Consider the following 25715-nt stretch of genomic DNA (forward strand, 5'->3'; position numbering starts at 1 on the left):
CTTACACAGAATCGTTGTAACTTTAAGTGTATAGAAATTTCGGGGAACCTTACGTTGGAAAATTCAATAAGGTAGTACGCCTTAGATGGATAGGGCATGTAATCAACCGAAAGAAAGGTGCAACAATAGGGCTTTTCATTCACAGTCAGAATATAATGGGTTCAACGCATTTAAAACAGAGAAATCTTAAACACAGTAGGTCAAGCCAAAGGTGACTTGATGAAGACGATAAAAAAGAGAAAAATCTGGGGCGTATAATGAGAGGTAGCTGATACTGAATACTGCAGTTAATACTCAACGAAAAGATCGACGGAAAAAGAGGAATAAAATTTGGGCACGGTACTAAAAGAAGAAGAAGGACCGATGAGACAACGAGCTAGAGGAGGACCAAGACTTAGGTATCAAGAGAACTTAGAGGACTATTTAAAATATATTGTAGTTACAGCATGGAGAAGGGTTGCTATAGACAGAGGTGAATGGAGGATTGTCCTGAAACAGGCTTTGGCTTATAACGAGCAGTGATGTTATTGACGTTGGTGATGATCAATCAAACCGGTAGTAAAATATCTTGGACGGCACCTGGATCAAAAATTGGAGAGACCATATCAAAGTTAAGAAAACTACAACTTTCTTAAAACTATATTCGATATTTTTCCATCACTATTAAGCATTACAATTCACTATAAGGAGGCCAATGTAACGGTATGATATCTTAGAAACTCTTTAGAACACTACAATAGTTCACACAGTTCTCAAAACAATCAATTGCGCGAAGCTTCGTTGATTCGTAAATAATAAGTTCTGAGAATTTGATGATTTAATAGGTTTTGCGAATTTATTTATTCTGTGCCGCGCAGTGTATATTTGTGGTGACACTTCTATTTGACTTATTTTGAACTATTATTTTAGATCACGGAGCAGACACCACTGTTCGTACTTGCACTCAGCAGATGACGTTATTGCATGTAGTACTGCTCGTGGCGCATAAGTCAGCTGAAGATACTATAGCAACAATTAGGTTACTACTAGATCATGGCTGCAAAGAATTAATTAACACACCAGATAGTCTGGGAAATACTCCACTACATGCTCTTATTGTAAGGTTGGTGAAATTTTTAAATTAATAGATTAATCTCCGATAAATTAAGAATATTCTGAATTAAAACTAGAGATTGCAAGTGTAAAATCAACATACAAAATTACAATCTTGTAAGGTATTTCTGCATTAACTATATGTCCATTAACTACACTTGCGAGCAAAAAATCGACTCAAAAGTAAAATAACTTATATTTTTTGACTGCGCTGTTTGGCAAGTGTCTATGAACATAACACAGGTAGGTACCAAAATATAATAATAATAATAGTCTCCTGTTTTATACCGCTGACGCGGCTTTGGGATTATAGCAGGGTTGTCTGCTATATCTAGGGCCTACGGTATACAAGGAAGGTAACATCCTATTATCTACCCTAAGGTAACCGCCTATTATTACCCCTGGTTTTACCCAAGGTACCTCCTCGTTTTTTTCAAGCTGAGTCGACCTGGGGCCTATAGATAATTTAAAAATGTCTATGGCGCTGGGATTTGAACCCCTGCCTACCAGCACGCGAGTCAATCATACTACTGTCTAAGCTACGCCCTCCGGCTGGTAACAAAATATTGTATGTGAAAAAACATGTTATGAATGAAAGCCATTATGTAATGAATATAAAAGTAAAATAACATAAAAAATGTCGATCGGATAGCTCAGCGGGACGAGCGGTTGGCTGCACATCACTTCGCCGTGATGTATGCGAGTTCAATCCCCAGCCAGGTCAACGGAAAACAAAAAGCTGACGCGTCAGTATAAAATTCATTAGAATCTGAAGCTTAAACTGGAATATGCGGGTGTCTGATCGGCCTATGAGGGAGCAGTACGGCAAGTGATAAGGGCTTGTGACTCAGTGATACTCCCCTATAGATCCCTACCGGAAGGTCGTTGACACCTAAATTCCGGTGTATATAAATAACATAAACAATTAAAATTAATACTCGGTACATCCTTCCCTGTGTTGTATTACACTTGGCATGGGCCTGAAATTTTACGCCTACGCTCAAAGGCCAAAAACTTGATTTCTCTACTGTATATTCATTGCTGTAGACAAAATCACCGAAATCTTATGAATATATAGGGATTTGAATTTATTATATAATTGCAGATACGCTCTAGAAGAAGCCCAATATGGTTATGACAAATGGAACAAATGGAATAAATGGGATATCCTTCACCTGGTCAGATACTTAATACAAAACGGCGCTAGACAATCGATAAACCACGCCGGAAATTCTGCAGTGGCTTGCGTGTTAAGACATGTTCGCGATTGGGATGTTTGTTATGAATTGCTCAATATGTTACTCAATGAAGATGGTAAGAAAGAATAATAATCTAAGAATATTCCAGTTCTTCAATGCATTTGAAATATTTTAGGTGATCCCAATATGGTTGGCCGAGATGGATCGGTACCTCTGATGGTCTGTTTGGTACCTCTTATAAATAAAGATCCTCTACACCATTTTACCCATAGTATGAAGGTGAGTGTCGATTTAACAATTGTTTGCAAATTCACACGAAAATTTTTTAATATAAATAGGATTTAAAAATATAAACTATACTAAGAATAGATTACTAGGACGGTCCGATAAGTACTTAGCCTCCAAAAGAAAAACGACAATTTTGGAAAACTGGTCATTTATTTCTGAAGGTAGTCTCCTTTTAGCTCGATACACTTGACTCCGCGATATTCCGACTTCTTTAACCCGTCTGAAAAATACGTTTCCTCGAGGTCTGCAAAATGGGCTTCCATAGCGGCGATGAACTCATCATCAGACTTCAATTTCTGCCTGGAGAGTGACTTTCTCAGTTTGGAAACAAAAAGAAGTCTAACAGGGTCAAGTCTAAAGAATCCAGTGGATGGGATAGAAGTTCCTAGTCCAATTCGACAAGTTTGGCAATGGCGACGGTGGAAGTGTGAGCCAGTGCATTATCATGGTAGCAGAGCATTTTTTTCTTCCCCAATTGGGGCTGTTTTTCTTCAGTTCGGTGCCGAATCGGCCCAATAATGCGGCATAGTAAAGCCTTGTCACCGTTTTGTCCTTTTCCAGGAAGTTAATATTGATCACACCGTGTTAATCCCAGAAAACGGTGACCATCACCTTTCCGGCTAATAGGACAGTCTTCGCCTTCTTCGACCACGTTCGCTGGGTGACATCCACTGTATTGACTGTTACTTGGTCTCTGATGCGTACCATTGGATCCATGTTTCGTCGACGTTAATGAAGCAACGTAGAAACTCCTTTGGATTATGCTTAAATAGCCTATGACACTGCTCTGAAGTGGTGTCATGGTTGCGCTTGTTGGCCTGAGTGAGAAAATGCAGCACCCGTCGAGCCGACAGCTTTCTCATGCCCAAAATTTCATGTAGGATATGACTCACGCGACCTTAATATGGACCTGAGATGCCTACTGTCTCAACTATATCGCAAACCTTTTGCCGGCAGGTCTACCAATACGAGATCGTGAATATCTTTCACATTATCCTCCGTTGTAGCCGTTTTCGGGCACCTGGGCGTGACTTATCAACAACCGACGTGCGTTCATGTTGAAACTCGTTTAACCAATTTTTGTCAGTCGCCATCGAAGGAGAAGAGTCACAGTCAAGCGCTCCTTCGTTTCACTGTCCGATTTCCCTTAAAAACAGAATCAAATCACCGATAGATGTTGCTCTTTTTGATTTTTCTAAAATCGCAGACAGGTCTGCTTCCACACGCAGTCAAAACAAAACTACAAGTCCGATTTGACTGAGATTTGGACATAGGCCGTCTACAAGAATGCATTATACGTTAGTATATTTCTCTGGCGATAGTGGCGCCATAGGGCGGAGTGTCACCATACTTATCGGGCCACCGACGTATAAGCTTTCGCGACCGTTATTTTCTTAATGATAGAATGTTTTCAGGGTTTGTAGGTTGTGTGTAATTATTTTACGTTTTGGTTTCAAGTGCGACAAAAATTGTTTAAGCCGATGTGGCAACAGTTTAATAGTCTCAGTTAGCGAAAGATAGTTGCAACGGTTGACTCATCATAATTGATGTCTGCCGCAGTTCGGACAACACTTCAGAAAGAAATTATTCAGATTGAATTTTAATTGTTTCAAAAAGAGAAAACATTTGCAAATTTCTAATTGTTTATTGGTTGAGCTTTTGGGAAGATTTGATATGAATTTGTTGGTTTGTCCACGACCAGTTCGCCATGAGATATACTTATAAATATTTATAAATAATAGTTATTTATGAAACAGTTCGTGAAGTATGCTTTTTGCGAACGCACGCGATATTTAGAGCACGAGCGACAGCGGCGCGAGTGCTATACATCGCGTAAGTTCGCAAAAAGTACTTCACGCACAGTTTCATACAATATTTTATCTACGATAAACAAATAAAAAAACTGCAACTCTTCGTCACTGGAATTCATTTCTATTCTACAATTTATAGAACTTTGACATTTAAAAATTCTAACTTCTTTCAAACCACAAAACTGTCAAAACTTTTGTTGTAACTTATTGCTCAAATGTCATCACCATGACAACGCGAGTTAAGGATATTTGATTATAACGACAGAGATAGCTATACAGTGCATGTCTATTCTTAATTCAGATATACTTTCCAGTTTACCTCACATTTGCAGTGTACGTCAACTTAACAAGAAAAGTTAGGTTATGTAGAGATGTTGGTGGTGGACATAAATATACAGCATATTGTTTTATTTTATTTATTATTGTTTGTTAATTCTTTTTATTTTTGATCAAAGTTCTGTGTTAAAGGTTTTGACTGAATTTTTATGTTTTATAATGTTAATCAAAATTAATTGATAAACCAATGATATAAATTCAGATTAAAACAAGACATAGGTAAGTAATTTTTTGCACGGCTAGCTTTGATCCCAATAATTGTGGATCGCTCGTTATGAAAGTGTGCGAAAAAGTAAACCCCATTTAAAATACATTGTTACTTCACGCACACTTTAAATCCTTCACGCACTGCTACCTATAATGACAGTTTTCACAAACTAAAAACGTATGCATGATATGAGATAGAGTAGATAAAGCTATTTTAGACCTTTAGATCAACCATAGTTCTTCTGTAAATTAAATAAGAATGAATCGTGGAACAATACTGTAAAAATTTTGAGGACATACGTTTAGCAAATATGAAGTTTATTTTTATAAAATGCAGTTTTTAGATAAAATACTTTTTATAACACAAATTTCAAGTCTTTCTTTTTTTTTCAGGTTTGTTATTTAAATTGCATTAAAATTCTTCTAAAACACGGGGCCAATTCCAATTGTAGCTACAGGGCTAATCTGACTCCCCTACATGTATTAGTATTTACTGTGTCAGAAAATATAACATTAAATTGTAACGTCCAGAAAAGATTAAACTTTGAATTCATTAAAAATTTGTTGATACTATTGTTAAACCACGATCTAAATCCCAATGCGAGAGTTACTAGAAAAACAGAACACATTTTCCAGAAATGTATGGACATGGTACTGAATGTTCGAGACTGTATGGATCTTCACTACGTGTAAGTTTTGTTTTAATTAATTAATTTAACTAATTAAATCTAAAATTGATACATATATGCAGGCGAAGATCAATAAATTCATAATAGGAGGGGGGGGGAGGGGAGTGTCAGACTTACCGCAAATATTATATTATTCAGATTTAGCCATACGACTCACACTTACTCTAAGTATAAAATTCACTCATCACAGATACCTACGGTACCAAAAGGATTGAGCTGTGATCTGTGTAATTCTGTGCTGTTGTGTGCCTTGTGCTATTCACACAAAATCTGAAGTTTAGTTTTCTTAAGCTGAGGACATATGTCTTTAATTGCTCTCCCATAAGGTTTGACCTCTTGCTGGATTCCTTAACAAATTTTGCTACTTCTGTTATTGTGTCAAGTGTTTGTCTAAAACAGTAAACAGAGCATGATTTTGAAATTGACTGATTCAAGCAATGTGAGGCACAGTGCATAATATACAATGCTAAAGGCTGTTGTTTTAAAATTCGCGCTTGCATACCACGTAACTTTCCTGACGTATTAGCTCCTCCGTCGTAACCTTGCCCACGAAGATTTGAAATATCTAGCCGTAAGTCCGTGAGTTCTCGTATTATAACGCTTGACAATGTTTCTCCAGTTAAATCATGCATCTCTACTAATTTTAACAAATCTTTTAAACAGTATTTCTTTTATCTACATATCGCACACATAATGTTAATTGTTCATTGGAGCTGATGTCAGTTGTTACATCTACCAAAATATAAAAATATTGGCTTCGCTTAATCGCTTTAACAATTTTTTTCTCAATAACAGTTCCACAACAGTCTATGTGGTCATTTTTTTACGTTGCTATACTTATAAGCGTTGAATTCTTGGGAGCATTTTTGATATGGTGTTCCAGAATCTGATCACCTGTATTAACTCTATATTTAAGAAGTTCCCTTCATTTGAATTATTGATTAATTCAAACGATTCCATTTCCAAATCAATAGCACCATCATCTCTGTGCCCTCTTAAAGTAATGTTTTATCGATCGCACAAAATAATTGTTTTTTACAATCGGAACAAGTTTCATTTGATTTTCGTTTACTTGTTTTTGCAACTTCATTGTTCAATTGAAAGATAATGTTTTCTGTCTTAAATACCTTCAGACACTTTTTTAAAGTTGCTACATTTTAAGTGAGCCATTTTATGTTAGGTGTTTTCAGCATGGCTCCTTAATATTTCACACGCTTTCTTGAATTTCCGAACGGACTTAGTAACCAAGTTTTGTAACGCGATTTTGCTTTGATCCCCCTCTTTAGGCCCGAATAAAACACACACACGGCAGTAAGCACCTTTCTTGCTGTAAGATACCCACGGGAATTTATTTAACCACATAAGTTGGAATTGTCTTGAGTGTCCCGATTCTAATGTCTTGGATATCTGTATTCACTTTCAAGAACCCAAGGATCAGTTAGGACACGATATTTTAACTCATCACTGCACTTTTCGTTACGCACAAAGCAACCGATATCGTTATAATTAGGGGCTGATTCTGGTGAAAATATATTTACAGCAATACTGCAGTTTCCGACAAATTACGTTAACATAGGCCTATTATAACCGTCGGCAACATCAGTAGACCGGGATCTTACTTTAGAACGTGGCTTTTTTATGAACTGCATTATGTCGGTTTGAATCTTTTGTTTGGACATATTCATTATTATTCACCGCTAGCAAACACAATTTACGCCTATTAATCTCACTGGCCGCTCTTTACCAACTGTAGGTATTAAGATTTACCTTTCTACTGTCAATAGGTACGCCTGGATTATCTAGTAAAATTCAAATTTTTATATCTTTATTGTATGGCAAAGGACCCAGCAACACTCCTTATGGAAAAGTGGTCCCGGTCAAATTCAACGAAAGTTTGGCCAGTGATACTTCTCGATGTGTAGAATAAAAAAGTCCATGGGACCTGGGTCTGAATAACTACTATTCTCGAGCTACAGCCTTCTGAAGGTATTGGATTCGAGTGCGCGGTTTACATTAAGTGCACTAATTCACGGTCAAGTAAAAGACAATATTTATTTTTAGAAGAAGAAAGACTCATTTTCTTCATGCATACTTGCGTCTTGTATATACATTCGTGGTCAAAAATAGATGCATCATATTTTAGTCTTCAGGAAACCTCCGAAAATCCTCGGAAAACCAAAGAAATGCTATATAAAATGTGCTACTATAGCGATATAAGAATTATCATGTTTTTTATGAATGAGACTGATAATCTGATTAGAATAGGTGGTCAACGGAGAAGGCTTCATAATCATGATTGAGATATATCATGATAAAAGACCTTACGATTGAGATATATCAAATTAAACTGGCAGCGTCTTACATACAAGATAAAATAATTAAAGACAATGACGAAGAATTTCAAACTGGATGAACCGAGATTCATAACAGTTCGATTATTCTCTAGGTTTCGGCAAGCTACAAAACACCAAATATTCATTTCCTACACGGTTGATGAAGATGAACCTGCAGAAGAACCGATTAGCAGGTAGTACGGTACTTGTAGATCTGGTGCGAGAACCGTGGGTACTTGTGCTCATATAACCAGTGTGTTATGGTTTTTTGGCTTTGCAAGACATCAACGCAATATTAAGTATCCTGATAGGTCGTTAGTTAACACGACATAATATGACGCATCTAACCGAAATCAGCAAAATCTTAACGTAGAGATAGTCGACCGATTTTTCCATAGACAACTGTAATTAATATTTAGCGTTTACTGACTACCAGGTTACTTTGTTTATTTCTTATTGAGATCAAGTCCATGTTCTCTACTTGTCTTATATCTGATATGCGGGACAAGTTTCATGTCAGCTAATGTAATTTTTTTGTTTCGACAACTCTTTTCTTTATTTCTAGACCGTGTTACGGGAGGAATTCCCCATTCCCTCCTAGATCCGCCACTGTTCAGTAGTATTCTAAAGATAAGGCGGAACTGCAGCTTTGCTGGTATTGCATAGCTGGGAAGCATTCATGAAAACATGATAATTCTTATATCGATCTAGTAGCACATTTTACAATGCACTTCTTTAGTTTTCTGAGGACTTTTCCGAGGTTTCCTGAAGACTAATATACGATGCATCTATTTTTGACTAAGAATTCATAATACAATACGCAAGTATGCATGAAGAAAATGAGTCTTTCTTCTTCTAAAAATAAATATTTTCGTTCACTTAACCGTGAATTAGTGCACTTAACGTAAACCGAGCACTCGAATTCAATAACTTCAACAGGCTGTAGCTCGAGAATAGTAGTTATTCAGACCCAGGTCCCACGGACTTTTTTAATCTACACATCGAGAAGTATCATTGACCAAACTTTCGTTAAATTTGACCGGGACCACTTTTCCATAAGGAGTGTTGCGGGGTCCTTTGATTTTTCTACTTATACCAATAAGCTGCTATGGAAAAAGCGTTCTGTCTCTGTATATGTGTGATGGTACTCAAAGGAAGCCGATCCTTCTGAAGTTTTCTCGAGCTTGCATTAGTTTGGACTTCAATCATTATGACTCGAAGAGTAACAAGCCTATGAACGAATCACTGTCTATGTATGTTAAACTGAGCCTCCGTCCTTTGCCGCTGGTGTTGTCAAAACCGGATGTTAACTTTTCAATAAAGGGCGGGTTGTGGTGTAGAATTCCGTCAATACAAGTAGCGTCACCTTTCGCTCTTACAAAAATTTTTTCTACGCGACTGAAAGACCAAAAATAACTCGAGCATTGTCAATGGATCAAGAATGATCATCACCATTTCTTGGAATTTAATGCCTGCAGTTTCGAAACTATACTATAGATTCGGATATTGTATAGATGCATTCCATATACAAGGTGTTTCAAAAAGGCATGTCATAAATTAAATCACGCATTCCGGGGACAAAAATAAATTTATTGAATCCAACTTACCTTAGTACAAAAGTGTACACAAAAAAAGTTACAGCCCTTTGAAGCTACAAAATGAAAATCTATTTTTTTTTTCATATATCGAAATCTCTTAGAGATTTTTCATTGAAAATGGACATGTGGCATTCCTATGACAGCAACATCTTAAAAAAAATTAAAGGCAAATTTGTGCAACCCATAAAATTTTTATGGGGGTTTTGCTCCCTTAAACCCCCCCCCCCCAAACTTTTGTGTACGTTCCAATTAATTCATTATTGAGGTACCATTAGTTAAACACAACGTTTTTAAAACTTTTTGCCTCTTAGTATTTTTTCGATAAGCCAATTTTTATCGAGATGCGGCTTCTTTTTTAATATGTTTACATAAAAATTCTATGGGGGTTTTGTTCCTTTAAACCCCTCAAATGTTCGTGTACGTTCCAATTAAACTATTATTGTGGTGCCATTAGGTAAACACAGTGTTTTTAAAATCTTTTGCCTCTTAGTCTTTTTTGATAAGTCACCTTTTATCGAGATGTGGCTTCTTCTTCAAAATATACCTAAAAATGTAAATTATAAATAAAGGCTATAGCGGGATAAGATGGTCAAAAATGCCCCCGCACCGATCAGCCTCGCTACTTATGTTTTCGATAAAGGATATAAAATTATGCCCTCATAAAAATTTTTAGCTTCCCAGAGGTCCTAAAACTTTTTAAATCGAGAAAAGAAGAATTTTTAGGTTTTATTTTTTTGTGAGCGCAGTTTTACTTTAAAAAAATCTGAAAAAATTCAAGAGGTTGTATCTTTTGAATACAAAACAACCTGATTTTTTTCAGATTTTTGTAATAAAAAATGAGCCCAGGAAAATTTTTTGAAATTTTCAAAAAAAATTTAGGTTATGATAATATGATTTGGCTAACTTTTAAATAGTATTTTTTTGTGTACTTTTTGCCGTTCTTTTGAATGACAGAGGCAGAATTTTTAATATCTGAGCGGAAAGAACGAACAAATTGAAAAAACCGTTTTTGGCTGTCACGAGATGCATACAGACAGCCAATTTTAGGATTTAGGATCCTTACTACAACAACTGAAAAAATAATAAAAGTGTGAATTTTGTCATAAAATTTGGTATGTGGGGTTATAATAATATTTGGAACAACTTTTCCAAATAACTTTTCGATATCTCTAACGCGAAGCAAATCGAATCGCATATCGAAAATTCACCCTGTTTGTGGATTCGCAGTAGGCCGCGTTTAAAACTTAAAGTTCAGTTGACTATTTTAAAAATTGTGAACCATCAACCTCTATGACTGCAAAATTTCAAATCTGTATATATTTTGATAGCCAAAACATAGGGGTGTCTTCATCTTAAATGCGACACACTGTATCTTATCCATTCGATAATTTATTGAAACTAATATAGTCGTATTTTTTACCAATTCAAAATATACAATGAAAATACTGACTAATTCACTTATTTTATCATGAAAAGTTCAAATTGATTGCATTGAAATATTGAACCAATTAATGCGTATTAATATAATAATATTATTATAATTATTATAATATAATAGAGTGACTTTTATGTATAGAAACCCTGAAGTATCTCGGAAACGACTTGCACGTTTTTCACAGGTTTTGGTGGGTAGTGGTTTTCTAATGCAGCCGATATTACAGTGATAATTACATTGGTGTCAGATTTTCCGTTTTTCTGGAAATCTAATGAACTTTCTTATTTCAAATGGAACACCCTGTATATTTTTTGCGTTTCGAAGTCCTTAAGATATACTGATTATTTTGTATGTTATATTCCCTATACCTAAATGCCATAGTTTCGGAGTTATTGCTACATTGATTTAAAAAAAATTTAAAGAAATTATAAAAATCAATTTTTTAGGCCAGTGTAGTATTTTACGTTCTTTGGATCATTGGGAACAAAAAAGGTCTTTTGTAATTTTTCTCTAAAGTTAATCGTTTTCGAGTTAAACAATCTAAAACTGAAAAAAATCGAATAATGACGATTTTCAAGGTTCAAAAACAAAAATAAAAATATTTTTGAAACTGCGGTGTACTCAAATTCAAATTAAACCCTTCTTCCAGGAGCTCGCTATAAAATTTTTTGGCACGTTTTATTCTAAAACATTGCTTTTTAATAAATGTTAATGAAGCGCATATGAGAGGACCGGCGATTAACAACTAAAAAACAATATTTTAGAATGAAACAAGCTCAAATTACTTATTGTTAACTGATAAAATAAGGCTTTAGCTTGAATTTCTGTACTTCGCAGTTTTAAAAATAATATTTTTGATTTTTGTTTTTTAACCTTGAAAATCGTCATTATTCGATTTCTTTTCAGTTTTAAATTATTTATAACTCGAAAACGATTAACTCTAGAGAAAAATTACAAAAGAACTTTTTTGTTCCCAATGGTCCAAAGAACCTAAAATAATGTCTACCCAGGCCGAAAAAATCTACCCGTTAGCCACAGATTTTAATTTTATTTTTACCTCAATTTATTAGTTTTGTTATATTTATACCTATTTCACTTAAATGACTATATTTGTTTCTCTCAAGTAGTTAATGAGTAATTTAAATATTTCCATTTTATGACAACTTATTAGATATTCTGTACTAATTGGAAAATGAACTTGTGTTTGTCGTAAATTGTAATATAATTGATTTATATATCTCTGGTTAATTTTGCATTCAAAGAAAATATGGTTCAAATCTCTAATCGAAACATTATCAAATTATAATATATAAAAAAAAACAAAAATTATAATATATGATTTTTATAATTTGTTTAATAATTTAATAATTTAAAGTTTTTTTAAATAAATGTATCAATAACTCCGAAATTATGGCCTTTACATATAGGGAATATAACATGAAAAATAATCAGTATTTCTTAAGGACTTCAAAACGCAAAAAATATACAGGGTGTTCCATTTGAAATAAGAAAGTTAATTAGATATTCAGAAAAACGGAAGATCTGACAACAATGTAAGTATTACTATAATATCGACCGCATTAGAAAACCCCTAGCCACCACAATTTATAAAAATCGTGCAAGCCATTTCTGAGATAATTGAGGGTTTCCATACATAAAACTCACTCTGTATATTATATTATTATACATTAATTGGTTCAATACTTCAATGCCAATCAATATGAACTTTTTATAATTAGTGAATTTGTCAGTATTTTGATTTTATATTTTTAATCTATAAAAATACGAATATATGTATTAGTTGCAATAAATTATCAAATTGATAAGATACAGTGTGTCGCATTTAAGATGAAGACACCCCTATGTTTCGGCTATCAAAATATATACAGATTTGAAATTTTGCACAGTCATACAGGGTGACGGTTCACAATTTTTAAAATAGTCAACTAAACTTTAAGTTTTAAACGCGGCCTATTACAAACAGAATGAATTTTCTATATGCGATTCGATTGGCTTCGCGTTAGAGATATCGAAAAAAGTTATTTGGAAAAGTTGTTCCAAATATTTTTAAAACCCCACATACCAAATTTTATGACAAAATTCACACTTTTAGTATTTTTTCAGTTGTTGTAGTCAGGATCCTAACTCCTAAAATTTGCTGTCCCGAGATGCATCTCGTGACAGCCAAAAACGGTTTTTTCGATTTTTTCATTCTTTCCGCTCAGACATTAAAAATTCTGCCTCTGCCATTCAAAAGAACGGCAAAATGTACACAAAAAAATACTATGGCCAAATCATATCATAACCTAAAATTTTTTTGAAAATTTCAAAAATTTTTCCTGGGCTCATTTCTTATTACAAAAATCTTAAAAAAATCAGGTTGTTTTGTATTCAAAAGATACAACCTCTTGAATTTTTTCAGATTTTTTAAAGTAAAACTGCGCTTACAAAAAAATAAAACCTAAAAATTCATCTTTTCTCGATTTAAAAAGTTTTAGGACCTCTGGGAAGCTAAAAATTTGCATGAGGGCATAATTTTATATCCTTTATCGAAAACATAAGTAGCGGGGCTGATCCGTGCAGGGGCATTTTTGACCATCTTATCCCGCTATAGCCTTTTCAGATTATTAACAGGTATATCATAAGTATGTACTTAACCATATACAAATATGTGGTGGATTCGACAAATATTCAAACTATCTCGATAAACACTGGCTTATTGAAAAAGTACTAAAAGGCAAAAAAGTTTTAAAAACATTGTGTTTAACTAATGGTGCCACAATAATAATTTAATTGGAACGTACACAAAAGTTTGGGGGGTTTAAGGGGAAATTTTATGGGGGAGCAAAACCCCCATAAAATTTTTATGGGGTGCAAAAATTTCACTTTAATTTTTTTAAGATGTTGCTGCCATAAGAATACCACATGTCCATTTTCAATGAAAAATCTCTAAGAGATTTCGATATATGAAAAAAAAATCGATTTTCATTTTGTAACTTCAAAGGGCTGTAACTTTTTTTGTGTACACTTTTGTACACTAAGGTAAGTTGGATTCAATCAATTTATTTTTGTCCCCGGAATGCGTGATTTAATTTATGACATACCTTTTTGAAACACCCTGTATATGTAAATTAATATGCTGAATACCTAATAATGCTTGGGTACTTATTTACCTTGACTTTTCATATTTTGTAGGTATGATCTTACACTTACTCTCATTCAATTTGGAGCCAATCCTGATTTGAGCCTCAATATGTCGGAAGCTATCAGGAGGCATCCCTTACATTCGCAGAGTATATGGAATACGAAAAACTATATTTTGTATTATTACATAACGTTAATATCTAGAAAAGAGAATCTCATCACTGATCCCCATCTTAGTTTTGCTAAAATTATTTTGTTGTTTTACTGCGTTATGCAACACAAGCCTCTGTTTGAGTGCCTAAAGGTAAGTGTCTAAAATAATGTGTTTCTGTATTAAGGTTGTTCAAATGAAAAGGTACGAAGCGACACTGTGGGTATAAATGAAGTCGGTGCTACTTCGGTATGCGGTCTACGGCAGAGTTTCTAGTTTGGTATGCGGTCTACCGTCTGATATGCGATCTACGGCAGTTTAGCTGATTCGGCATGCGGTCTACGTACAAAAACAAATTAGAGAAACTATTACAAACTTTTTATTTATTATTTATATTTATACTTTACTTGTCATACTTGTGCTTTACTTCACACTTCACGTGTTATTCTGTCTAAATCCCGAACCGAGGATTAGCGGCGTGTAATTTGGGTTGCCTATATAAACTTGAATCAACGAAATGGGCCTTGAGTGTTAATTTAAAACGCTGAAAAGACCGTTTAGTGATAATAAAAAGGGTGGGTTGTATTTGCGCGCAGCGGTCAAATACCTCCTGCCCTGCGGTTCTCTCACTCTAATACCCGTAAGTTGGGTTTGGACCGAAGGGTTAGGCCTTCCTCCTTTCAGGCAAAAACCGATATTTACTGCGGTTGCATGATATTTAATATTAAAATAGTATTGGATGTGGTAGAATGTAGACTCTTTGTATAATTACCAATTGAACAGTGAAGCTGTTAGTAATAATAAAATAGTAATGTTTGTAATAGTTTCTCTAATTTGTTTTTGTACGTAGACCGCATGCCGAATCAGCTAAATTGCCGTAGACCACATATTAGACGGTAGACCGCATACCGAAGTGGCACCTTCTTTATTAAAAGTATTCACCATTGGCCTGAGCACAACGATCCCATTAATTAACGAGCCGAAGGATTCCTTGTTCCCAGAATTCCTGTGGCTGTGACCAGACCCAGTCGCTCACAGCGTCCTTCAGTTCATCGTCCGAGTTGAAGCGCTTCCCTTTGAGATGTTTTTTCAGGGTACCAAACACATGGAAATCGCAGGACGACTTCACTAGGTCGTATATCTTGTCGATGAGATCGGCCGTGATAACCGTGTTTGCCTGGCCAGTTCTCGGTTCATCAAAAAAGCTCTCACGGCCTGCACGAAAACGAGCACTCTATTTTCTCACTGCCTTGCCGGACACACAATCTTCCCCATATACAGTATGTCCCTGTAAGTTGTATCCATATGGAAACCTTTTTTATTATTGATTTTACGAAAAAAAGTAATTCTTCATAAAAAGCTCTGCATGGTCCAAAACCTAAAATTTAACCATCAAATATCAAATTTTTTGAATATTATACGAGGTATGTCAAAAAGTTTGAATTTCACTCAAGAGTAAAGTAGCTTTATTTTTCACAATATTGAAAATTTCTGTTATGAAAAGTTGTTTGGAATTAAAAACTATTTTCTAGTAAGCAATTACATCCTTCTTTTTGAAAATTTTTGAAGTGAAAACTTCTTTAGGGACGTTGTGCGATTTTTGGATAGGGGAAAAAGCATTGAATTGGCGACAGTCATCGCGGCCGTCATCGCGACCGTCATTGCGACCGTCATCGCTTATGTTATATATTATGTGTATGTATATATAAATTGTGTAGAGGCATTTAAATTTAAAATAAATGTAAAACCTATTTTAGGATGGGGAAAAAGGAATGATTTCGCGCCCATCATCGCGACCGTCATCGCGTCGGCGAAATAAATTTTGTACATATATAGGTATATTATGTGTATGTATATATATAAATTGTATAGAAGTATGTAAATTTAAAATAAATGTAAAACCTATTTTAGGATGGGAAAAAATAATTTATTTCGCGACCGTCATCTCTTCGGCGAAATAAATTTTGTACGTATTTATATTATGAGTATGTATACATAAATTGTATAAAAGTATTTCAATTTAAAATAAATGTAAAGTCTATTTTGGGATGCGGAAAAAAGATTGATTTCACGACCGTCATCGCGACCGATATTATAATGTACGTATAATAATACTAATATTATTGAAGTGAAAACTTCTTTAGGAACGTTGTCCACTTTTTAGATGGGGAAAAAGTATTGAATTAGCGACCGTCATCGCCTTGGCGAAATAAAGTTTTGAAGTGAAAACTTTTTTAGGGACGTTGTGCACTTTTTAGATGGGGAAAAAGTGTTGAATTAGCGACCGCCATTGCTTCTGCGAAATAAATTTTTTAAGTGAACACTTCTTTAGCGACGTTGTGTACTTTTTAGATAGGCAAAAATATTGAATAACCAACCGTTATCGCGACCGTCATTGCTTCGACGAAATAATGTTGTGAAGTGAAAACTTATTTAAGGACGTTTTGGTCTTTTTAGATGGGGAAAAAGTATTGAATTAGCGACCGTCATTGCTTCGACTAAATACATTTTTGAAGTGAACACTTCTTTAACGACGTTGTGCACTTTTTAGATGGGGAAAAAGTATTGAATTAGCGACCGTCATCACTTCAGCGAAATAAATTTTAGAAGTGAAAAATTCTTTAGGGACGTTGTGCAGTTTTTAGATGGGTAAAAAGTATTAAATTAGCGACCGGTATTTGTTCGACGAAATAAATTTTTGAAGTGAAAACTTTTTTAGGGACGTTGTGCACTTTTAAGATGGGGAAAGATTGTTGAATTAGCGAACGTCATCGCTTCAGCGAACTAAATTTTTGAAGTGAAAACTTCTTTAGGGACGTTGTGCACTGTTTGGATGGGAAAAAGTATTAAATTAACGACCGTCATCGCGACATCATCGTTTCGACGAAATAAATATTTGAAGTGAAAACTTCTTGAGGGCGTTTTGCACTTTTTCGATGGGAAAAAAGTATTAAATTAGCGACCGTCATTGCTTCGACGAAATAAATTTTTAAAGTGAAATCTTCTTTATGGACGTTGTGCCCTTTTTAGATGGAGAAAAATACTGAATTATCGACCGCCATCGCGACCGTCATTGCTTCGACGAAATAAATTTTTGAAGCGAAAGCTTTTTTAGGGACGTTACACACTTTTTAGATGGAGAATAAGTGTTGTATTAGCGACCGTCATCGCTTCGGCGAAATAAATTTTTCAAATGAAAACTTCTTAGGGACTTTGCACTTTTTAAGTCTGGAAAAAGTATTAAATTAGCGACCGTCATTGTTTGACGAAATAAATTTTTAAAATGAAAACTTCTGTAGGGACGTTGTGAATTTTTTAGATAGGAAAAAAGTATCGAGTTTGCGACCGTCATCACTTTGCCGAAATAAATTTCGTACGTACATAATATATATTATGTGTATGTATACAAAAATATCATAGAACGTACGCAACGCTTATACAGGGTGTTTCATTGGGAAACGGAAATACTTTAATGGTGAATAGAGGTCACCGAGCTGGTTCTAGATATAGTACATTTTTTGCCCTACCGACTTTTATAACCGAGTTACAGGGTGTTTTATCGATTTTGCCCATTTCTTTCCTAAGCCATAACTTTAGTACCACCTTGTATATTTTTTTGATATTTGGTACACATGTCTCATTCAAAACCCAAATGACCGACATGCTAACCATAAGAAAAATCCAGGTCCGTATTAACAAAAAATTATAAAGTAATTGTGACCTTAAAACAACACCCTGTATATTGAAATTTTGAAAATCTGTTTGCATATTTGAAAAGAGCACATATTTGAAAAGAGCAGAAAAAAGTAGTTTAACGGTTCGCTTCAATTTTTCGGCCAGACAACTTTATGACTTTAATTTTGAAATTATATCGAATTCTTTAAGATCTTTGACATTAAAAAGCAAATATTAATAACTTTTAGTTATAAATTATTAAAGTTAATGAATAAATACTCATTTTAAAAATAATCAATACTTATTTACCACATCGGAACGACCCAATTACTAATGACAAGAAAAATCCAGGTCTGGATTAAGAAAAAAATACAAAGTAATTGTGACCTTGAACCAACACCCTGTATATTGAAATTTTAAAAAATTGTCTGCGCATTTTAAAAGAGCATGAAAAACTGTGATTAAAGGCTTATTTTAATTTTTTCGCCGTTGATTTAATTACATCAATTTTGAAATTATATTGAAAATTTAAAGAACTCTGAGATTAAAAACCAGGTACTGTTAACTTTTAATAATAATTTAATGTTAATGAATCAATACTTATTTTAAAAATACTTAATATGTACTTATTTACTACGCTGGCTTCATAGATTCTCTGGATTTGTAGCTATATGCACATCATTAAAAATTAGAATTGCGTGAATTGGGATTTTTTAATGATTTAGTAAAGAATTAAAAAAAATGCTATATCTAATAAAACAAAAATTCGTTACAATTCAACAATTTAACATAAATTAAAAATATTTGAACTATAACAGTTGCTCAAAATGTCCGCCATTTTGTTCGATGCATTTCCTTGCTCGTTTTAAAATATTTCGAATCGATTTTCTAAGTACATTGGGATTATTCTTCATTTTTCTGGTAGCTTCTTGTGACCTTGACAGAATTAATCAATATGATTTCAAAATTTCCGTAATTAAATTATCTGCGCAAAAATTTGGCATGCACCTTTTAACGCAGTTTTTTATGCTCTTTTAAAATACACAAACAAATTTTCAAAATTTCAATATACAGGGTGTTGTTTCAAGGTCACAATTACTTAATATTTTTTTCTTAATCCGGACCTGGATTTTTTTTGTCATTAGTAATTGGGTCGTTCCAATGTGGTAAATATGTATTGATTATTTGTAAAATTAGTATTTATTCATTAACTTTAATAATTTATAACTAAAAGTTAATAATATCTGCTTTTTAATGTCAAAGTTCTTAAAAAATTCAATATAATTTCAAAATGAAAGTCATAAAATTGTCTGGCCGAAAAATTAAAGCGAACCATTAAACTTACATTTTTGTGCTCTTTTCAAATATGCAAACAGATTTTCAAAATTTCAATATACAGGGTGTTGTTTTAAGGTCACAATTACTTTATAATTTTTTGTTAATCCGGACCTGGATTTTTCTTATGGTTATTATGTCGGTCGTTTGGGTTTTGAATGAGACATATGTGTACCAAATATCAAAAAAATATACAGGGTGGTTCTAAAGTTATGTCTTATGAAAGAAATGGGCAAAATCGATAAAACACCCTGTAACTCGGTTATAAAAGTCGGTAGGGCAAAAATGTACTATATCTAGAACCGGCTCGATGACCTCTATTCACCATTAAAGTATTTCCGTTTCCCAATGAAACACCCTTATAATATAGGTATAGCACTTCTTTTTGGATGTGGAAAAGCATTGTGTAATTTATATAGGTACTATAAGAAGTTTTCACTTCTGTCGGCACTCCCACGAGTGCTTTAATTTTTTTTTTTTGAAAAATTATGGATAACTAACATTTTTTCAGTTACTTCAATTCAGATAACTCTTTTATTATTAATTTTACGAAAAAAAGTGATTCTTAATAAAAAGTTGTGCATGTTCTAAAACCTAAAATACAACCGTCTTGTGTCAAATTGTATCAATTTTATACGACGTATGTCAAAAAATATGAATTTCGCTCAGAGTAAAATACGTTTATTTTTCACAATATAGAAAATTGTTATTATAAAAAGTTATTTAGAATTAAAAACTATGTTTCAGTATGTAATTATATATATATATATATATATATATATATATATATATATATATATATATATATATATATATATATATATATATATATATATATATATATATATATAGCGGCTAAACACCCCTTTAGGGGTTACGCCGCTTACGCTCTCTAGATCTATGTTTTGAGGTAGATCGATCCTCATGTTCGTTATTTAATTTTCTCTGTTATTTTTCTCCACTCTTTCCTGTCTCTGGTTTTCCCTTTCCAATGTCGTATGCCCGCATTGTTGAGATCACTTACTACTTCTTGTAACCATGTAGATCTTGGTCTTCCACGTCTTCTTTTGCCAGCTGGTGTCCATTCCAATATTGAGTATATCGTCGTAGTTGATCCGGATCTCCATATGTGTCCTAGCCATTTTGCTCTTTGCTGTTTTATTTTACATACTATATCCTCCTCAATTTCTTCCAGTAACTCAAGGTTCGTTCTTTGTCTAAATTCATTGTCATTTATTTTTATTGGTCCTAATATTGCTCTTAGTATTTTTCTTTCTTGTATTCTAAGGTTTTCCTCTTGTTTTTTTGTCATGCTAAGAGTTTCGGCTGCATACATCATCGTCGGTCGAATTATTGTTTTGTATACTTTCATTTTTGATTTCTTACTCAATAACTTATTTTTAAGTAATTTTTTATTTGCATGGAAGCTCTTATTTGCTGTAATAATCCTTTCTTTGATTTCGGTTTCTCTTTCTCCATTGTTTGTTATTAATATTCCTAAATATTTAAATTTTTCGACTTCTTCAAAAGTGTATTCTCCTACTCTAACCTTTCTGTTTTCAAAGTTTTTGTCAAATCTCATTATTTTGGTTTTCTCTTGGTTTATTTTTAATCCCATTACTTTTCCTTCTGTTACCATTTCGTTTAACATTCGTTCCATTGTTTTTCTATTTTTTGTTATTAGCACAATATCATCAGCGTATGCTATTATTTGTCCTTCTCTCGTTCGGAGGGTGCCTTTGTTGATCTTCCTGACGACGTATTCTAGGGCAAGATTAAACAGAGTTGCTGATAATGAATCTCCTTGTCTCACCCCTTTATTGATGACAAATTCTTCTGTGTCGCCTACTTGAGTTTTTATACTAACTACAGTTCTACTCATTGTCATTTGTATTAATCTTCTTAATTTATGTTGTATTCCCATTTCTTTCAGAGCTACCATTAGTTTTGATCTATTTATTGTATCAAATGCTTGTCGAAAATCTATAAAAAGCAGTTCAATTTCTATTTTATATCCATGAGCTTTTTCCATAATTTGTTTAACTGTATGTATGGCATCTGTTGTAGACTTTCCCTTAACAAATCCGCATTGATAGTGTCCTATGATATTCGTGGTAGCTTCGGTCAGTCTTCGTTGTATTAAGGCGGACATGATTTTATATGCTGTGTTTAATAGCGTCAGTCCTCTGTAGTTTTTACACATCTGTTGATCTCCTTTTTTATGAATCGTGATAATTTGTCCTTTGTACCATTCTTCCGGCATTTTTTCTTCGTCCCATATGTCTTTTATTAAATTGTATAATCTATCTTTTAATTCTTCACCACCATATTTTATAAGCTCCATATTGATACAGTCCGATCCTGAGGCTTTACCATTACGGCTGCTATTAATAATTTCCTCAACTTCCTCTTTTGTTGGTATTTGTAGCTGGTTTCCTAACATCATTGTCTCTTCTCCTCTGTTTTCATTTAGGTCTTGATCTTGTTGTTCTGTTAATAATTCTTTAAAATAGTTAGTCCAAATTTCTTTTTACTCTTCATCGTTTTCTGATACTTTTCCATTTTTATCTTTTATGCTTTTTATCTTTCCTTTAAACGTTTTGTTCTGCTCACTAATTTTCTTATAGAATTCTTTTGTGTTTCTGTTCTTACTCTCTTTTTCTATTTCTTTTATCTTATCATCCAACCACTCACGTCTAATTTTCCTTATTTTTTTCTTACATGCATGCCTTATTATATTGTATTCTTCCCTATAATCCTGTCTATTTGTTCTTATCCACATTTGTCTCATTTCTACCTTCTTTTTTAACATTTTATGGCATTCTTCATTATACCATTCTTGTCTTTTTTTGTTTCTTTTTATCCCTACGTGTACTTCCGCTGTTTCATTTATACATTTTTTTATATTTCTCCATTCTGTTTCTATATCCTTTGTAGGTTTAGATTGTTCCTTCAGTTTTTTGTTCATGTCATCAGCATATTTAATCCTTATGTCTGGAGTATTCAGTTTTTCTACGTGCCATTTATTTTTTGTTGTCGTGTTTTTTAGTGTTCTTTTGACTTTTTGTCTTACTTTTGCAGTCACCATAAAATGGTCTGTGTCTGCATGTGCACCTCTGTAGGACCTCACGTCTGTTACCGATGTTTGCTTCCTTCTTGTAATCAGAATATGGTCTATTTGTGACCATGTTTTTTGGTCTGGGGAAATCCACGTCACTTTATGGTATTTGGGATGTTCGAATTTTGTACTAACGATAATCATATTGGTACTAGATGCTAGATTACATAATCGTTGGCCATTGTCGTTAGTTTTTTCGTGTATTGTGTGCTTACCTGCTACTTGGTTAATGTAGTCTTCCTTACCTATTTGGGCATTAAAATCTCCCATTACCAGTATTGTGTCTTCTCTAGGTAACTTCTCCATTTCTCGTTCGAGTTCCTCATACAATTTGTCTTTTTCCTCCGCAGTAGCACTTTCAGTTGGGGCATATACGTTTATGATTGATATATTAAATGGTTTGGCGTTAATTCTCAGGTAAGCCATACGTTCATTTATTGGTTTAAATTGCATAATGTTATTTTTTATTTTTCCCATAATTATGAAAGCAACTCCATATTGACCTTGTTTTTCATGTCCCGAGTACTGTAGTGTGTAGTTTTTTCTATTTATTTCTCCTTGACCTGCCCATCTGATTTCTTGAATCACTGCAATATCAATTTGGTATCTTTCTAGTTCTGAGACGATATCCTGCATTTTTCCTGGTTCAAGCATTGTTCTGATGTTCCACGTACTTATTTTTAGTTGATCACATTTTTTCGGTTTTTTATTATATTTTTTTGTGTTCGTATGTTTTATTTTATCTAATCTGTTCAGGTCCTTTTCCTTTGCCATTTTCGTGTCCGTTTTTTGTGTTGTATCCAATATTTGTTTTTTTATCAGTTTTTTGGCGTGTCCTGCTTTGCCCTTTCCAGTTCATTCTTCTCTTTGTTCCATTTCCATTCAGTCCCGTCAATAATTAATTTTTGATAACCTACTCTAGTGTTCTTACCGTTTTCTTTTTGAAATTTTGCAATTCTCCGTATTTCTTGTTGTATTTTCATCTCTTCTTGCGTTAGATCGTTATTGATATATATTTCCGGCTTTGAATTCCTTAGTTTGTTTTTGTTCTTCATAATTTTTATTTTTTCATTTTTGTTTTTTAGTTTTACAAGACATGTTTTGTCCCCTATTTTATAAGCTTCTTCTATTTCTACTTTAATACCTAATTCTCTTTCCACGAAATCTGCCATAACCTCATTGACTACATTTGGGTTATTTGTATCCATCGGTAGACCCTGGACAATAACATTGTTAGCTTTTCTCTCTTTCTCGAACTTTTCTACCTTCATTTTCACTATCTTTAGTTCCTGTTTCATTTCATCATTTTCTTTTTGTAGTTGTTGGTTACTTTGTTTGAATTCATTTATTGCGACCGTCATCACTTTGCCGAAATAAATTTCGTACGTACATAATATATATTATGTGTATGTATACAAAAATATCATAGAACGTACGCAACGCTTATACAGGGTGTTTCATTGGGAAACGGAAATACTTTAATGGTGAATAGAGGTCACCGAGCTGGTTCTAGATATAGTACATTTTTTGCCCTACCGACTTTTATAACCGAGTTACAGGGTGTTTTATCGATTTTGCCCATTTCTTTCCTAAGCCATAACTTTAGTACCACCTTGTATATTTTTTTGATATTTGGTACACATGTCTCATTCAAAACCCAAATGACCGACATGCTAACCATAAGAAAAATCCAGGTCCGTATTAACAAAAAATTATAAAGTAATTGTGACCTTAAAACAACACCCTGTATATTGAAATTTTGAAAATCTGTTTGCATATTTGAAAAGAGCACATATTTGAAAAGAGCAGAAAAAAGTAGTTTAACGGTTCGCTTCAATTTTTCGGCCAGACAACTTTATGACTTTAATTTTGAAATTATATCGAATTCTTTAAGATCTTTGACATTAAAAAGCAAATATTAATAACTTTTAGTTATAAATTATTAAAGTTAATGAATAAATACTCATTTTAAAAATAATCAATACTTATTTACCACATCGGAACGACCCAATTACTAATGACAAGAAAAATCCAGGTCTGGATTAGGAAAAAAATACAAAGTAATTGTGACCTTGAACCAACACCCTGTATATTGAAATTTTAAAAAATTGTCTGCGCATTTTAAAAGAGCATGAAAAACTGTGATTAAAGGCTTATTTTAATTTTTTCGCCGTTGATTTAATTACATCAATTTTGAAATTATATTGAAAATTTAAAGAACTCTGAGATTAAAAACCAGGTACTGTTAACTTTTAATAATAATTTAATGTTAATGAATCAATACTTATTTTAAAAATACTTAATATGTACTTATTTACTACGCTGGCTTCATAGATTCTCTGGATTTGTAGCTATATGCACATCATTAAAAATTAGAATTGCGTGAATTGGGATTTTTTAATGATTTAGTAAAGAATTAAAAAAAATGCTATATCTAATAAAACAAAAATTCGTTACAATTCAACAATTTAACATAAATTAAAAATATTTGAACTATAACAGTTGCTCAAAATGTCCGCCATTTTGTTCGATGCATTTCCTTGCTCGTTTTAAAATATTTCGAATCGATTTTCTAAGTACATTGGGATTATTCTTCATTTTTCTGGTAGCTTCTTGTGACCTTGACAGAATTAATCAATATGATTTCAAAATTTCCGTAATTAAATTATCTGCGCAAAAATTTGGCATGCACCTTTTAACGCAGTTTTTTATGCTCTTTTAAAATACACAAACAAATTTTCAAAATTTCAATATACAGGGTGTTGTTTCAAGGTCACAATTACTTAATATTTTTTTCTTAATCCGGACCTGGATTTTTTTTGTCATTAGTAATTGGGTCGTTCCAATGTGGTAAATATGTATTGATTATTTGTAAAATTAGTATTTATTCATTAACTTTAATAATTTATAACTAAAAGTTAATAATATCTGCTTTTTAATGTCAAAGTTCTTAAAAAATTCAATATAATTTCAAAATGAAAGTCATAAAATTGTCTGGCCGAAAAATTAAAGCGAACCATTAAACTTACATTTTTGTGCTCTTTTCAAATATGCAAACAGATTTTCAAAATTTCAATATACAGGGTGTTGTTTTAAGGTCACAATTACTTTATAATTTTTTGTTAATCCGGACCTGGATTTTTCTTATGGTTATTATGTCGGTCGTTTGGGTTTTGAATGAGACATATGTGTACCAAATATCAAAAAAATATACAGGGTGGTTCTAAAGTTATGTCTTATGAAAGAAATGGGCAAAATCGATAAAACACCCTGTAACTCGGTTATAAAAGTCGGTAGGGCAAAA

The 25715-nt window shown here is 33.2% G+C and overlaps 1 protein-coding gene across 7 annotated transcripts in view; it reads left to right on the plus strand.

Moving 5' to 3' along the window:
* Positions 1 to 25715, plus strand: part of LOC126878798 (ankyrin-2) — a 113700-nt gene that overhangs the window by 52620 nt on the left and 35365 nt on the right. For all 7 annotated transcript variants that reach the window (XR_007695786.1, XR_007695785.1, XR_007695787.1 and 4 more), the window contains exons 7-11: positions 910 to 1102; positions 2198 to 2406; positions 2467 to 2570; positions 5327 to 5622; positions 14184 to 14436. Coding sequence is in view for 4 of the 7 variants with exons in the window: in XM_050641695.1 (XP_050497652.1) it covers positions 910 to 1102; positions 2198 to 2406; positions 2467 to 2570; positions 5327 to 5622; positions 14184 to 14436 (1055 nt within the window). In the remaining 3 variants the exon portion in view is untranslated. The remainder of the gene's footprint in view (positions 1 to 909; positions 1103 to 2197; positions 2407 to 2466; positions 2571 to 5326; positions 5623 to 14183; positions 14437 to 25715) is intronic.

This window comes from Diabrotica virgifera, chromosome 1 (assembly GCF_917563875.1).
Source record: "Diabrotica virgifera virgifera chromosome 1, PGI_DIABVI_V3a".
NCBI classification, from domain to species: Eukaryota; Metazoa; Arthropoda; class Insecta; order Coleoptera; family Chrysomelidae; genus Diabrotica; species Diabrotica virgifera.